At 37.0% G+C, this 13,617-nt stretch overlaps 2 protein-coding genes across 2 annotated transcripts; one reads left to right on the forward strand and one right to left on the reverse strand.

Moving 5' to 3' along the window:
• The first annotated feature begins 619 nt into the window (after window positions 1–619).
• On the forward strand, window positions 620–1,935 carry LOC108368453 (uncharacterized). The gene is made up of 2 exons (XM_017623305.1): window positions 620–765; window positions 957–1,935. The coding sequence occupies exon 2, from the start codon at window positions 1,080–1,082 to the stop codon at window positions 1,599–1,601; it is 522 nt and encodes a 173-aa protein (XP_017478794.1). The 5' UTR covers window positions 620–765; window positions 957–1,079; the 3' UTR covers window positions 1,602–1,935.
• A 3,591-nt stretch (window positions 1,936–5,526) lies between these two features.
• raw (NDT-like domain-containing protein raw) lies at window positions 5,527–11,072 on the reverse strand. The gene is made up of 9 exons (XM_017623306.1): window positions 10,912–11,072; window positions 9,499–9,605; window positions 8,836–8,947; window positions 8,418–8,772; window positions 8,112–8,326; window positions 7,885–8,043; window positions 7,372–7,811; window positions 6,276–7,300; window positions 5,527–6,185 (listed from the first exon to the last, which is right to left on the reverse strand). Exons 1-9 carry the CDS (start codon window positions 11,070–11,072, stop codon window positions 6,024–6,026), a joined length of 2,736 nt encoding a protein of 911 aa, XP_017478795.1. The 3' UTR covers window positions 5,527–6,023.
• Window positions 11,073–13,617: the final 2,545 nt, after the last annotated feature.

The following is a 13,617-nucleotide window of genomic DNA, read 5'->3' on the forward strand; positions in this document are numbered from 1 at the left end:
AAATTTGATTCCCTTTAATTTGATATAAATATAATCCTCCCTAAGTAGAATTTTCCTTTCTGTGTTGCCGCAGAAGGGAAGCGGAATTCCTTTCTGCGTACATTAATTAGATTTTTGTGAAAACTAAATAAGGCATATATAAAAAATGTATATCAAATTAAAGGGAACTAAATTTCCTACCGATTGAGGTCAAAACTTTTAAAATCCATATATTACTTTTTAAGAATTTTTTATTTAAAAAATAGTTTAATTTGAACTTTGACCCTTAATAACTTTTGTAGTTTTTGTTTCCGCAAGAAAAGAAATATACCGTTATACTCAACTCAATGTTCTCTATCGATCCCCGTACGTTTTTTTTTAATTTAGGAATCGAAGCTATTCTGCATTTATGTTCAAATTTTGCTCAACTTCTGAAATTGGACAGAAATGCAACTCTGAAAAATCACGCACGCAAATTTATTTCGGTTACTCAAATGTGAAGAACTTGCNATGCTCAAATGTGAAGAACTTGCGTGCGTGCGTAGAAAAATTCACGCCGGTAATATTAGGCAATTAGTTCACACAGAAAATGCGCCTTCTCATTCATAGACGTTCTCTGCTTAGGGCCGGTTACTCAATGACTGGTTACCACTTATCTCCGGTTAAACTTAGTTATCGACGTTACCGACTCCCTAGTAACTTTTTGAAGGGTGATTTTCTTGCAAAACTAGCAATTTTTCTCATTTAACTAGCAACAAAGTAGACAGCTATAACGCCACCACAGCAGTTAGTACATTTCGCACATTCGTATCACAATATAACCAGTAAACAACCTTCGGTGAATTTGGCGACTGCCTTCCTCGGGGATGAATATGCTAGGGATGAAATTATTGGTACACACGCCTTCCAAGCATGCAGGGTTGCTTTTAAGAAACAAAANACAGCGCACCTTTCCGTATTCGCTTGTGTTTATTTAGTACTGACAACTTTGGCTTTTTGGACTTGGATTTTTGTGAATTGTACTTGTTGATTACATATCGGCAACTTTGGCTTCTCTCTTTTGGAATTGGACTTTGGTGTCGGCATCCTTGTTATCTACCATGCCTACGCGCTACACTTCACAAGAATATGCGAACATGCAACTCATTTATGGAGAATGCAGATGCAACGCAAGTGCCGCCGCTAGACTTTATCGGGAAAGATATCCAAATTTAGAGCGCTATCCGGATCACTGCGTGTTTGTTAATGTGCACCGTTCACTGACAGAGGGCGGCCATTTCCCGAATCAAATACGGGCTGGAGGTAGAGCTCGCTTTCCTTACGAGGAAGAAGTGTTGCAAGAGGTCGNCTGCAAGAGGTCGCAGATGACCCAAGTATTGCCGTTCGTGGAATTGAAGAAAGAACGGGAATACCCAAAAGCACAGCACATCGTATTTTACAAAGAGCCGAAATGCATCCGTTTCACGTACAACGAGTTCAAAGTCTTCTTCCTCGAGATTATCCTGAAAGGATTTCATTTTGTAGAACAATGCTACAGAGGCATAATGAAAATCCCCAATTCATCCAAAAAATTCTCTGGTCAGATGAATCTACAAAATTATTGGGTCTTTAGACCTGCCTGAGAACTTGAATGACACGAATTACCTACATTCTTTACGAGAAAATTTACCAACTTTGTTAGAGGACATACCACTAACAGATCGTCGCCACATGTGGTATCAACAAGATGGCTGCCCAGCGCATTACACAGTGCAAGTAAGAGATTTCCTTGGCCAAGAATATCCGGGAAGGTGGACTGGCCGTTCAGGCACTATCTCGTGGCCAGCCCGTTCCCCCAGATTTAAATCCCCTGTTTTTTTTTTATTAGGGCGTTTTCAAAGAAAAATTTATTCAAAGCATATTGAGAGCGTAGCCGAGCTGCGTGAACGAATTTCTCAAGCTGCTGAGGACATCCACTCTAGATCTTTTTTAAGAAGATGTAGGGCATGTATTGAGGCTGATGGTAAGCAATTTGAACATTTATTGTAATAAGAAATGTTATTTCCCTATCTGACTTTTATTCCAATAAACCTAAACTAAACTAGGTCAAGATTTTTCATTATTTTATTAATTTTACTTATTTTTGTTGACTTTGGTAAAAGTGGCGTCACTATCTGTCTCGCTCGCTCATGGCAAACAAGTCCACTATCCGTCTCTTTCATCATTTTGCCGTAAAATTAAGAACCTACCAAGAGCTTGTGCGAATAAAAAACATTTGAACTGAGTAAAATGGGTTAGCAAAAATCGGGTTACTTGAGGTTTTTATTTTTTTAGTATGAAACTAACAAGTACCATTTTACAATCCTGATTAAATGCGCGAACTTTTGTTGGCACTTGCCAAGGCACTTTAGTACATTTTTTTTAAAGGAGGGCCTTTCAAAGTCGACAAATTATAAAAAATTTAAATTCGTAGTTTAACAAATAGTCTTAATTCTAGAAAACTTGGGGCAATTGGGTCATTATTTTTGACTTAGGTTCTAGAAATGTTATTTAGGGTTAAGGTTCCAAAGTTTCAATTAACAAAAATAATAAAAATTAACCACATTAACCGAAAAATGGTTACAGTTTGACAAAAATTTCTGGGGTTTTTTTTAAATGCCCATAATTTTCAAACTGCATGAGATAGCTTTTTTTTCTGATTTTTCTCATGATGGTTACAATCAATCCTGTCACCCCGTTTCAGCTTGACGTTGAGTTCTCGGACACCCTGTATACAATTTTCTAATACGGTATTTCCAACATTTTCAGTGATAATGCGCTCACTCACTCAAAATTGGCTAACCAGTGATGGACCGATTTACTTAATTCGCCATATAAATTATTGGGAGCGAAATATTTCGTTGCCGGCCCAAAATTTTATGGGGAATTTGTCGAACTCAGCTGTCAAAGCCAGACAAAGACAAATCAAAGCAAAGAGAGATAGAAAAAATAATGGAAAAGCAACGATAACTGCCAAATCGAATTAGGAGTGTGCCGCGTACATGGGGTAATTCCCGAAATTAACAGCAGATCGAACAACTTAATTGGCAGTGGTCGTTAAACAGACGGCAGCGTTGATACAGATTAACTCGGACTTAATCCGGATCAACTGCAGTTTGTTCCCGAGTTGATCCGGATCAACGCTGCCGTCTGTTTATGCTTTTAGGTAAACAGTGCATTAAGCGATTTATGTGGAACGAAAAAAGTGTATCAAAGTCGAAGTTATGAACACAGACACAAATTTACTTAATAGCCGCGCAAATAGCCAAATTTACATACGCGCACTGTTGTAACACACTTGAAGAAAATGTTACCAAAAGTATTAAAACCTTTTTACTTTTGACATAAACAATGGGCGTTACTTACACCTTCGAGATTGTGTTAAAGTTACCTAGAGGTTTACATAGGTATATTCATGATTTCTGCACTTGGTTCTTTTTGATCAGCTGTTTTCCTGTTAGCAAATTGCTGCGGGCAAAAATTTTTCCAGCAGAAACTAGCAGCTTCCCCTCAAAATGAAATGTCACTTTGCTCTCTCAATTTCTCCTACTTTGCAAGTTTTTTTCATACGCGAACGCAAAAAGCTGATAGTTTTTGATAACTTTCAATAATTATCAGGTACGAGAATGCAACTAAAAAAGGTTTCAAAGCTTGCACAAATTTTACAAAAATTTTTGATAGAATTTTTAGAATATTTTCGGGCACCCAGTTTTTTAGCCCATTTAATTTTTTGTCGAGAGTGTTGCGCATTTCTTTCCATATAAAAATAGATTTTGTTTATGCGTTTTATGGAAGAAAATTCGCAACACCCTTGACAAAAAAAATTCTCAAAATCAATGGTAATATTTAGCTCTTTGAAACTTGCACTTTATTAGACAAAAATTAAAAATAAATACATAAACATAAGTTGCGAACACTATTTTTAATTTGGGTGCAAAATCTTTGACCGTAGTTGTATGTTATACGGTGTTTATATGAGGCGATTTTGCAGGCAACTTTTAGTTGAAAGCAACAATCGCCTGGTGTGAACGGCATTTCAACTAATCGCTTCCAATAAAGTTGGGGGGGGGGGGCAGCCAACTTTTGATTCAACTAATCGCCTCTAAAATTGCATCATGTGAACACCGTTTAAAAACGCATTTTCCAAAGTCTCATGAGATATTTCCTTATCTTACGGGATGATAATTCTCGTTACATGAAGTGATAAAATGAATAGAATAGCGTCGCACTCAGTTAAAATTTTTTGTTTTAATCCGTTTTGTTTTATTTTTTAATCGACTTCACAAAAAGGAGAAGGTTGTCAGTTTGTCGGAATATTTTTTGTATTTTTTTTCTTGTATCTTACCGCATAACTTTGGACCACGTTAACCGATTTCTATAACTCTTTTTTTTTTTTTTTAACGGAAAGGTGTTACCGCGCAAGTGGTCCCATATTAATTTGGTTTATATCCGAACATAGGATCATAAAGAAATTAAAGATAATCTTAAATTCGTAGATGAGAACTGAAGTCGGCATTGTTTTTTGCTTAAAATTTACTTGTTATTAAAAAGGCTTTTGATTAAAAAAACTCCGGTGAAAATCTAGGAAATTATAGCGAAATAAAAACAACGACTTCGAACAAAATGCTCAATATTTCCTGCGCCCATCCATAACTCTTTCAAAAATTAAAACTTTTATATACTTAACTAATTTATTCTTCATTAGATAGAATAATATGTAAATATTTGAAGTTTTATGCCAAGTGATGAAAAATCTTTTCACTTCACCACTTCATACAACGAGAATCTGCGCCCGCGACTAACAGTGTGTCGGGTAGAACAAGCTAGGTGGACAAAATTCACTCGCGGATTTCTAGCAAAGGGTTGCCTATGGGTTACGGGTGTGCCATTGGGCCGTATGAATAATAACTTCATTTGTTCAAATAAATTTAAGTAAAAGGTTTCAAATTGTAAGAAAAAGCAATTGCTTAGTTTTTATTCATACGGCTCAGTGTTCCGAAACCAATTTATAATCTTACTGAAACTCAACAATATTTTGGTTGATTTTCTATGCTTAAAACCGTCTCATTTTAGAAGTGTGTAATTTTGTGTGAATTCTCAGTAATATATCATATTTAAGGTGATATTTATTAGATCACTGTGCCTTCGCTGTCTAGCCAACGGCGCCAGAGAGCACAAAAAATATATTGAAACGCTAACTAGCTGCGAAAACTTTCGAGTATTATCATCGATTTTTTTTAATTGAAATGAGTATTATTTTCTGTGTTAACTCATACACTTACATTTTTTATTATTAGCAAACATCATCACGCTTACGATTACTAAGCTAGTATGTATAGTAGGTAATTGTATATTTAAGGTAGGTATATTTATGTATATATTTATTTATTTTTTTTTTTTTAGGCATTAGGTGGTTAATATTATTATTAATTTTATGTATAGATTTAGATTTATTGTTATTATTATGTTATATGCTATTTGTATGTAAAATTGTCGTAAGTTTAAAATTGATTTAGCTTTTTGTTTGTGTTTACATTGCCGATATATGCACTACAGGACGATAATCGTATGTACTATTTTTTTATATTAGATAGTGATTAAATTAAATTAAACAAGGACTTACATAGTACGAATTAGTAGATTGGCGCACGGTTAAGGCATCTGTCGCGTACATTATGCACGTATATGGGTTAAATCTTCACTTATTCGCTATGTAACTATGATGCATAGAATTGAAGCTTCATAATTTTAAACATAAAAACACTAAACTATTACAAATGTAGTTAAGTAAAAGTTGAATTCACGCGGATCCGATAGTATGTATTCTAAATATAGTATATGTTGTTGAAAAAATTCTGCTAAAATCTGCTGCCCATGTAGTAGGTACTCGTCGTATTTATGTTTGTATGTATAGTTATGTATGTATTTGGAGCGTCTCACCCTAAATGCTGTCAAAGTTCAATTGTAGACAGATTACTTTTAAAGGCTTACAGGTGATTCAACTGCATATGCATATGAGAGCTCATTCAATCATAACGACTGCCTCTGGAGTTACACGCTTTTATCTTATCCACAGTACATTCCAAAGCTGCCTTCAAATCGTTGAACACAGGCACACCTTGGCGTTTGGCCAAATCAATTAGATACGACCGACCGCGATTATAATCTTTGATAGCAGCCGGCGTGAGCTGTAAGAAGAAAGCGCAAAAAGGAAATTATTTAAACACTTCAAAAAAGATTTCAACATTCATTTCTTCCTCCTCCCCACACACACTCACCTTTTCATTGTTTATCACACAGTCCTCGGGCAGCATTTGCACAGCTAAAACCACATTGTACATCAGCCCAATGCAATGCGCCGCCAACGTCATTGGCGCCAGCGAGCGTGTCTCATTGGTGATGACGAACAGCAACACCCGGCTGGCATCTAACAGCGAGGGGTTGAAAAGATACGGCCGCATCGGCGGCAACGCCCAACTGTATGTTTCTTCTGATACAGTCAACTCTTCTTCCTCCTCTTCCTCCAGCGCTGCGCCGCGATATTTTCGGCGTGTGCGTTTCAGTGATGTCTCCTGTGCGCCCAGCTGACGCGCATCCTCAAATACTTTGTCGGGCAAGTCCAGTTGCGACGGTTGCAAGCTCTCGTGCAGCGATGGCAAGTGGAAAGTGATGCATTTGCTCTTCAGGTACGGCATAGCGATATCTTGACGCCATTTGGTGCGCAAAAAACAACTACCACCAAGGTAAACGTCACGAAAGTCCACCCCAGAGAAAGTGAGCGTTTCACCGCCGCCATAATTACAATTTACCGAATTAATGGAGCTGCTCGATGAGAACACGGAGTCATTTGAATCACTCTCCTCAGCGTCAGCTGTGACGTTGCTGCCATCCATGCCCGCGAGTGCTGAGTGCATTTGGGCGGCGGCATTGGCGTTGATTTGCGTAAGCGGTTGTACTGTTGTTGTGTTTGTGCTCAAACCCGGATAAGCTGTAGCGGTAGTAGTAGAAGTATTAGGCGGTGTCGGTGGTGTATGAGCGGTTTGGATGGTTGTTGTTATTTCGGTTGTTTCTATAGATTCGATGTTAACAAGTATTTTTGTTTTTGCTTTACCTAAGTGAGCGGCCGAGCGAGATTTCAGTGGCTGATCCAATGGTTGTGGCGAGGAAGTGCCGCTATCGCGGTTGCGACTCAACAAATCGCTGCTGCTGTGACGTTCATCGTTGCCGGGTACGCTAGTTTGACTTGAGGTGCGTGAGATGTTCTTGCTGGTGAAATAGCTGATGGCAAAATTGCTCTCATCACCTGTGTGGAAGGGGAAAAATGGAATATATATTATATTTATCATAGCAAACATGAACGTTGCTAGCGCTTACCTTGCATATTGGTAAGATAGACGGGCGGTGGTGGTACGTTCGTTCCCTTTATGGGCGAAATGCAACCACTTTCTTGTATCTCCTGCTGCAGCACCGAGAGATAAGCGGAGATCACGCAGAATAAATCAAAATCGACATCAGCCGATTCGTTTACCGAAGCGGTCGGCGTATCTGAGCTGCACGATGATGTGGACGAGGACGATGCGCTCTTCTTGGTGCTACTGCTACTGCTGCCGCTGATATCTCGCTGAGCACTCGATTTTGTACTACGTTTTTCTAACGTTTCAAGCGTTTCACGTTGAGCTGCTACTATTTTATTTAAATTGTCTAATTTAACTAGACTCTGAGCGTAACCTAAATATAAGAGAGCGCGTTGACATTGTGCTACTGTAATGATGCCGTTCACTGGGTTAACACGATCGAATGCGCCGCGTACTACACTGCTTGTGGGATAGAGGAGAGTGAGTATTGCATTAACAAATCTTTTATATTATGCTTCATCATTCAACTTACACTAAAATCGATGCTATATTCGAGGGTGGATCTCTAATGCCAGCCAAAATTTCTTTGGTGCGCTGCAGACCCGATGGTATATCATCCATAACTGGCAGGCCACGACGTGTGACCAATTCCTTCAGTATTAGCTGATTGCGCCGGAGGTCAATGTATTCTCTGTGTAACAGGAAAAAATAGAAGCAATTAAAAAATGCGTCTATGCGAGTTGCTTGTATGTAACTTACTGCTGGGATATTTGCTCATTAAGAATCGATTGACTACGTTTATATGGATGTAGTACCAACACCAGCTGCTTGCAGTTTTGACCCGCTATATGTGCCGCCTCAATGGCACCAGCAGATGCGCGCGTCTCCGAATCCATAACGAAGAACAAAACACGCGCCTTCTCTTTGGCGCGATGTTCCAGCTCGATGAGATCAGGCGTCCAATCAGAAACTTGCTGCAAGATGGAGATAAAGAAAGCAGAAATTTAAAATTAACAAAATTACAATTAGAAACATTGAATTGCATGCCAAAGGTAAGCAACTCACGGGATTATAGAAGGAAATGCCAAGCTCTTTCAACGCCGGTATCGCTACATCGGCACGCCAGGTGGTGGGGTTGCACGAACCGCCTAGGAACACCTCGACCGGTGCCGATGTATCACCTTTTGACAATTTACGTTTGCAGTCTTCGACATTACTTAGGGATTTTGTACTACGTAGTTCAGTGCCGTTGCCGCTGCTGGTGCCCGTTGATGTCGAAGCGGTGCACATCAGGCTACTGTTATTGGCCTCCGTGTTGGGTAAGAGGCCACCACCAGCACGACTATTGTCATTACTTTCTGGCTGTAGAGAGCTTAAAAGATTCACTTTGTCACAGATCGATGGCGAGAATGTCGATGCGCTGAATAGAAGAAGAAAGAGTTTAAATTGTTTTTTTATGGGAATATCGTTTAAGCAAATTCACCGAAAGCGTTTTAGATCAGCTGCTAGCACACAAAATTCACCAAAGGTGAGACCATTCGATTGACGGCTGCTTTTGCGAGCCAATAATTTGGCTGTCTGTAGCATTTCGCTAACTGGAAAGAGAATTTAGGAAAAAGTTATTTACGGAATAAAATTTGTTCAGTGAAGTTAGCTAGAAAAAATGCACTCAAATTTATTTTGCCACAGGTTATTTAGAATCAATATTTGAATAGAAATAAAAACAAAATTGATGTAATGTTTTAGTGTAAAAAAAAAAAATTAATTCAGAAACTAAGTAAGAAACATAAATATTAAAAGTTTTGAAATTTTGGATTTAAATTTTAAAATGCGCTTTAATGTTCAACACATTTAAAATGCAAAAATAAATAATAAGAAAAATTTTAACTTCAAGATTTTTAGAGATTTTAATTTTTGCTTTCTATATACATACATATGTACATGAAAAATATTTAATTTTGGAAATTAATGTCTTTTTTGCCTTTGAAATATTTGAGTGAAATTCGAAAATAAACTCCGTCACCGTTTCTAGCTTTTTCTATAGCAGGACTAGTTCTCTCTCGAAAACCGGTATTTCCTATCCTTTTCTTAAAAATATAAATTTAGCGAGGAATTGTTTTTTTTTTTTAAGTTTCCAATCACTCACTTTGCTTTTCACTTGGATGAAAACTCAGCTCATGGAAGAGCTCCTGTGTACGTTCCGCGGGCACCACATTGCAACGCGCTTTGGCACGCCAAGCATTTAGAACCTCTCTGTAAATAGAAGATGAAAATATTAAAAAATTAGTGTTTTCGAAAAAATTATCTCTTTACATTAAATTTGAGTGTAATAAAATACTTTGCCATTAATACTACTTTTGCCATACTATTTTATATAAAAAAATATTTTTTCAACAAAACTCAAATTTTACATATCTACATACTAGTAACCTAAAATTTTGCCATAAAATTCATATTTTGCCATGAAAATTTTATTTCTAGAAAATTTTATTGCTAGATGGAATATGCAAATATACTATGTATAGCAATAAATTTAGTCTTTTCTATAAAATCAATGCTTGCAAAAAAATTTCTTTCAGCGTTTGAAGAAATAATGTGACACACAATTTATTTTTTCCCCAAAATTGATTCTATGTATGTACATATGTACTTATCAAATTTTGTTTTACTATAAAATGTTTTTTTTTATCTACTAAATTTTCGTTTACTATAACATTTTTGTTTATTATACAATTTTTGTTTGTCATCAAATTTTTGTTTGGCATCAACTTTTTGGTTCCTATAAAATTTGAATTTGCTTTAAATTTTTGGTTTGCTATGAAATGTTTGTTTCCCACGCAATTTTTGTTTGCAATAAAATTTTTGTTGCTATAAAAATTTTTGTTTGCTATAAAAATTTTGGATTGCTATAAAAATTTTTATTTGCTATACAAATTTTTTTTTCTATCTAATTAGAGAATGACTATAATTTTTTAATTCGTTATAAGATTTGAACTTGCTTTAAAAATTTAATTTTGTTATTAAATGTTATTTTGACATAAAATTTGAATTTTCTATTTCGCCATTAACTTTTAATTTTGCTACAAAAAAGTTTAATTTTCCTATAAAATTTAAATTTCGATATACAATTTTAGTTTTGCTATAACATTTTAATTTTGATATAAAACTTAAATTTTGCTATAAAATTTTCATTTTGGTTTGAAACTTTTAGTTCGCTATAAACACCGTTGAAATAAAATGTTTTATTTATTTATTTTTTGTTATATCTAAAATAAAATTTTTTATATAAGTGTACATACATTTATACATACATATGTATGTATAGTACATATATTTTTGTGAAAATTATATATTTTGCTAAATATTATTAATTTGGCTACAAAATTCGCATTATGTGTTTATATAATTGCAGCTTGTGCTATGAAATTCGCATAACTATTCAATTTATGTCTTGCTTTAAAATTTGTGTTTTTGTATTGTCATAAAAATGGAAATTTTCGTATAAAATGTAATTTTTGTCACACAAATATTTCTAAGCAGTTTACTATAATTTATTTACTCTAAAAAGCAGCTTGCGACGCCCAAATTGACAATTTTGTCCTCTGTTTTCCACTGATTTGTAACGGTCTCAACCATTAATTGCACAGAGCTACTCTCCAAGTCATTGACCGCTTGGCGATTGCGCACAAATGCACTGCAGTCAACTGGTAATGCCGACATCGAAGAAAAGGGGAAGGCAACAAGCCCACAGCCAAAAACTAACAGCGAATAAAGCCAAAACCTTTGGCAGCCAGTACGCCTGGTGTTCGCCTTTACGTTGCACACTGCCGCCGATTGCATCATTACCAAGCGAAAATGTTTTTAGCACCAATGCTGACGAGCGCAAGTAAGACGATTAAAGAGGGTCGAAGGAGGCGTAGGAAGCTAGCGTTGGCTAAGCGCCTAAACAATTTTTTTCTATTGTTTTCTTTGTGTTGCAAATGATGTCGGATGAATGAAAATTGGAAATGAAATCATCCAACGGTTTTGAAATGCGCCACAACACAACCAACACGACACCACACAACCACCATGCAAACTTTGGACAGACAAGCAAATTTAGAAAATTAAAAAATTGTAAATTTGCATTCAATGCAGGGAGCTCAGCCAGAAGGCGACATTGAACCTAGCTGGTGAAGTGGACNCAAGCAAATTTAGAAAATTAAAAAATTGTAAATTTGCATTCAACGCAGGGAGCTCAGCCAGAAGGCGACATTGAACCTAGCTGGTGAAGTGGACGTCAGCAGCAAAAATTAAAAATTAAAAACCTCGTAAACGATTCCACGTGAACCCGTAAGTGGCTGGCGCTATACTGTGGCGCTGCTTAAAAGTAAAAAAGGCATTCTAAGAGCGTACTGATAATTTTTCTTTCTTTGCCTAGGCTGCGGTGGGCTGAGAGCATTATTGAGTATTTTATTAGCTTGTCGCAAAATCAGCAAATGCGCCATATTTTGCGGTAATTAAGGCTCATGTTATTTTTGCAAAAGCGATTAAAGTACAAAATAAACTGTATATATGTATGTATATACATGGAAATTCATAGGCAAATGACTGAAAAAATAAAAGCNGGCATTCTAAGAGCGTACTGATAATTTTTCTTTCTTTGCCTAGGCTGCGGTGGGCTGAGAGCATTATAGAGTATTTTATTAGCTTGTCGCAAAATCAGCAAATGCGCCATATTTTGCGGTAATTAAGGCTCATGTTATTTTTGCAAAAGCGATTAAAGTACAAAATAAACTGTATATATGTATGTATATACATGGAAATTCATAGGCAAATGACTGAAAAAATAAAAGCATGCACTGCGCAAAAGAATTTTTACCGATATTTGAGGCAAACGTTTCGAAAGGCACAAAAAAAAGCTCATAAATCCTAAAAATGGCAGACGCAAATTATTTTATGATGAATGTTTAGCTAATTTAAGCGATTTTAAATGATTTATTTTCTCTTCTTAGTTATCCAGTATTCAGCAGAAAGAGCTTTTACTCTGCTTAAAATTGCTTGAGTGCATTGAAAAGTTGAACACCCTTGGTAGACACAATAACTGCAAATTAGCGTGGGTACCTGGCCACAAGGGNGAGAGAGGGATTTGGAAAAGGTAAGGTCATCGGTGCTTGAGTGCATTGAAAAGTTTAACACTCTTGGTAGACACAATAACTGCAAATTAGCGTGGGTACCTGGCCACAAGGGAGTGGAAGGCAACGAGGCGCCTGATTGTCGCGCAAGAGAGGCAGCAGCCATCACTCCAGTTGGCCTTCCTAGGAGTGGGTCGCAATACTTAGGAGGGAGAGGGTTTTAAAGTGGCATAGTTCGTCAGGAATGCGTCAAAGAGTTTACTGGGAGGGTATAACAAAACGAGAAGCTTAGAATAATAATAACAGGTATCCTCACAGGACACTGCAGGCTAAGAGGGCAACTGGGCCACATAACACACACAACCGCACCACCACCCACACGCCGCCGCCAACAACTCTTGGTTCCCCCTACAATCTGNGAGCGGGTTTTAAAGTGGCATAGTTCGTCAGGAATGCGTCAGGCAAAGAGTTTACTGGGAGGGTATAACAAAACGAGAAGCTTAGAATAATAACAGGTATCCTCACAGGACACTGCAGGCTAAGAGGGCAACTGGGGATATGGTCATATGACATTTGTCAAGACGTGAGAGAAGTTTAGGCTCAATGTGGCCATAGCTTAAGCACATTCAATCCCTATCTCCAAAATTGCTTTTGAACTTCATCAGGGATTTAGGTTTAGAAGTAGTACTGTGAAGAGTAGATGGAACACTAGATCGCGGTGCAATAATATCTATCTATCTATTTATCTATCTACTCTTAAACCGTCTACAGCAGTCACGACCAAAACGTACCTATGTGCGCCAGTAGCTTTTAAAAGCTTTCTAAAGTTTTTATGTGGAGGCACACAGAGTAAAAGCTCTTTTCGATCGTGGCTGGTCTATAAATGTTCTCGTAAAATCCACGGCTGAGTGGAAGTTCGACCCATCTCGGCAGCTGGTTCGTAAGCGCCCTACTTAGAATTTGATCGAAGAAATCCCGATCTCAGAATTTATTTCAAAAACGCCCTATCTGAACTGAAAATAAACGCTTTAAGAAGCTCTAAAGATGTCATATGAATGAATATCCGGTCATTACCATACTCGTAAAAAACTGACGACCAAAGTCAGCTTGTACTGAAAGCTTTAAAAAACTTTGTCGAGGTCGACATTTGT

Source organism: Rhagoletis zephyria, unplaced genomic scaffold (genome assembly GCF_001687245.7).
Source record: "Rhagoletis zephyria isolate East Lansing unplaced genomic scaffold, Rhagoletis_zephyria_1.1 Rzeph_scaffold_03129, whole genome shotgun sequence".
Taxonomy (NCBI): Eukaryota; Metazoa; Arthropoda; class Insecta; order Diptera; family Tephritidae; genus Rhagoletis; species Rhagoletis zephyria.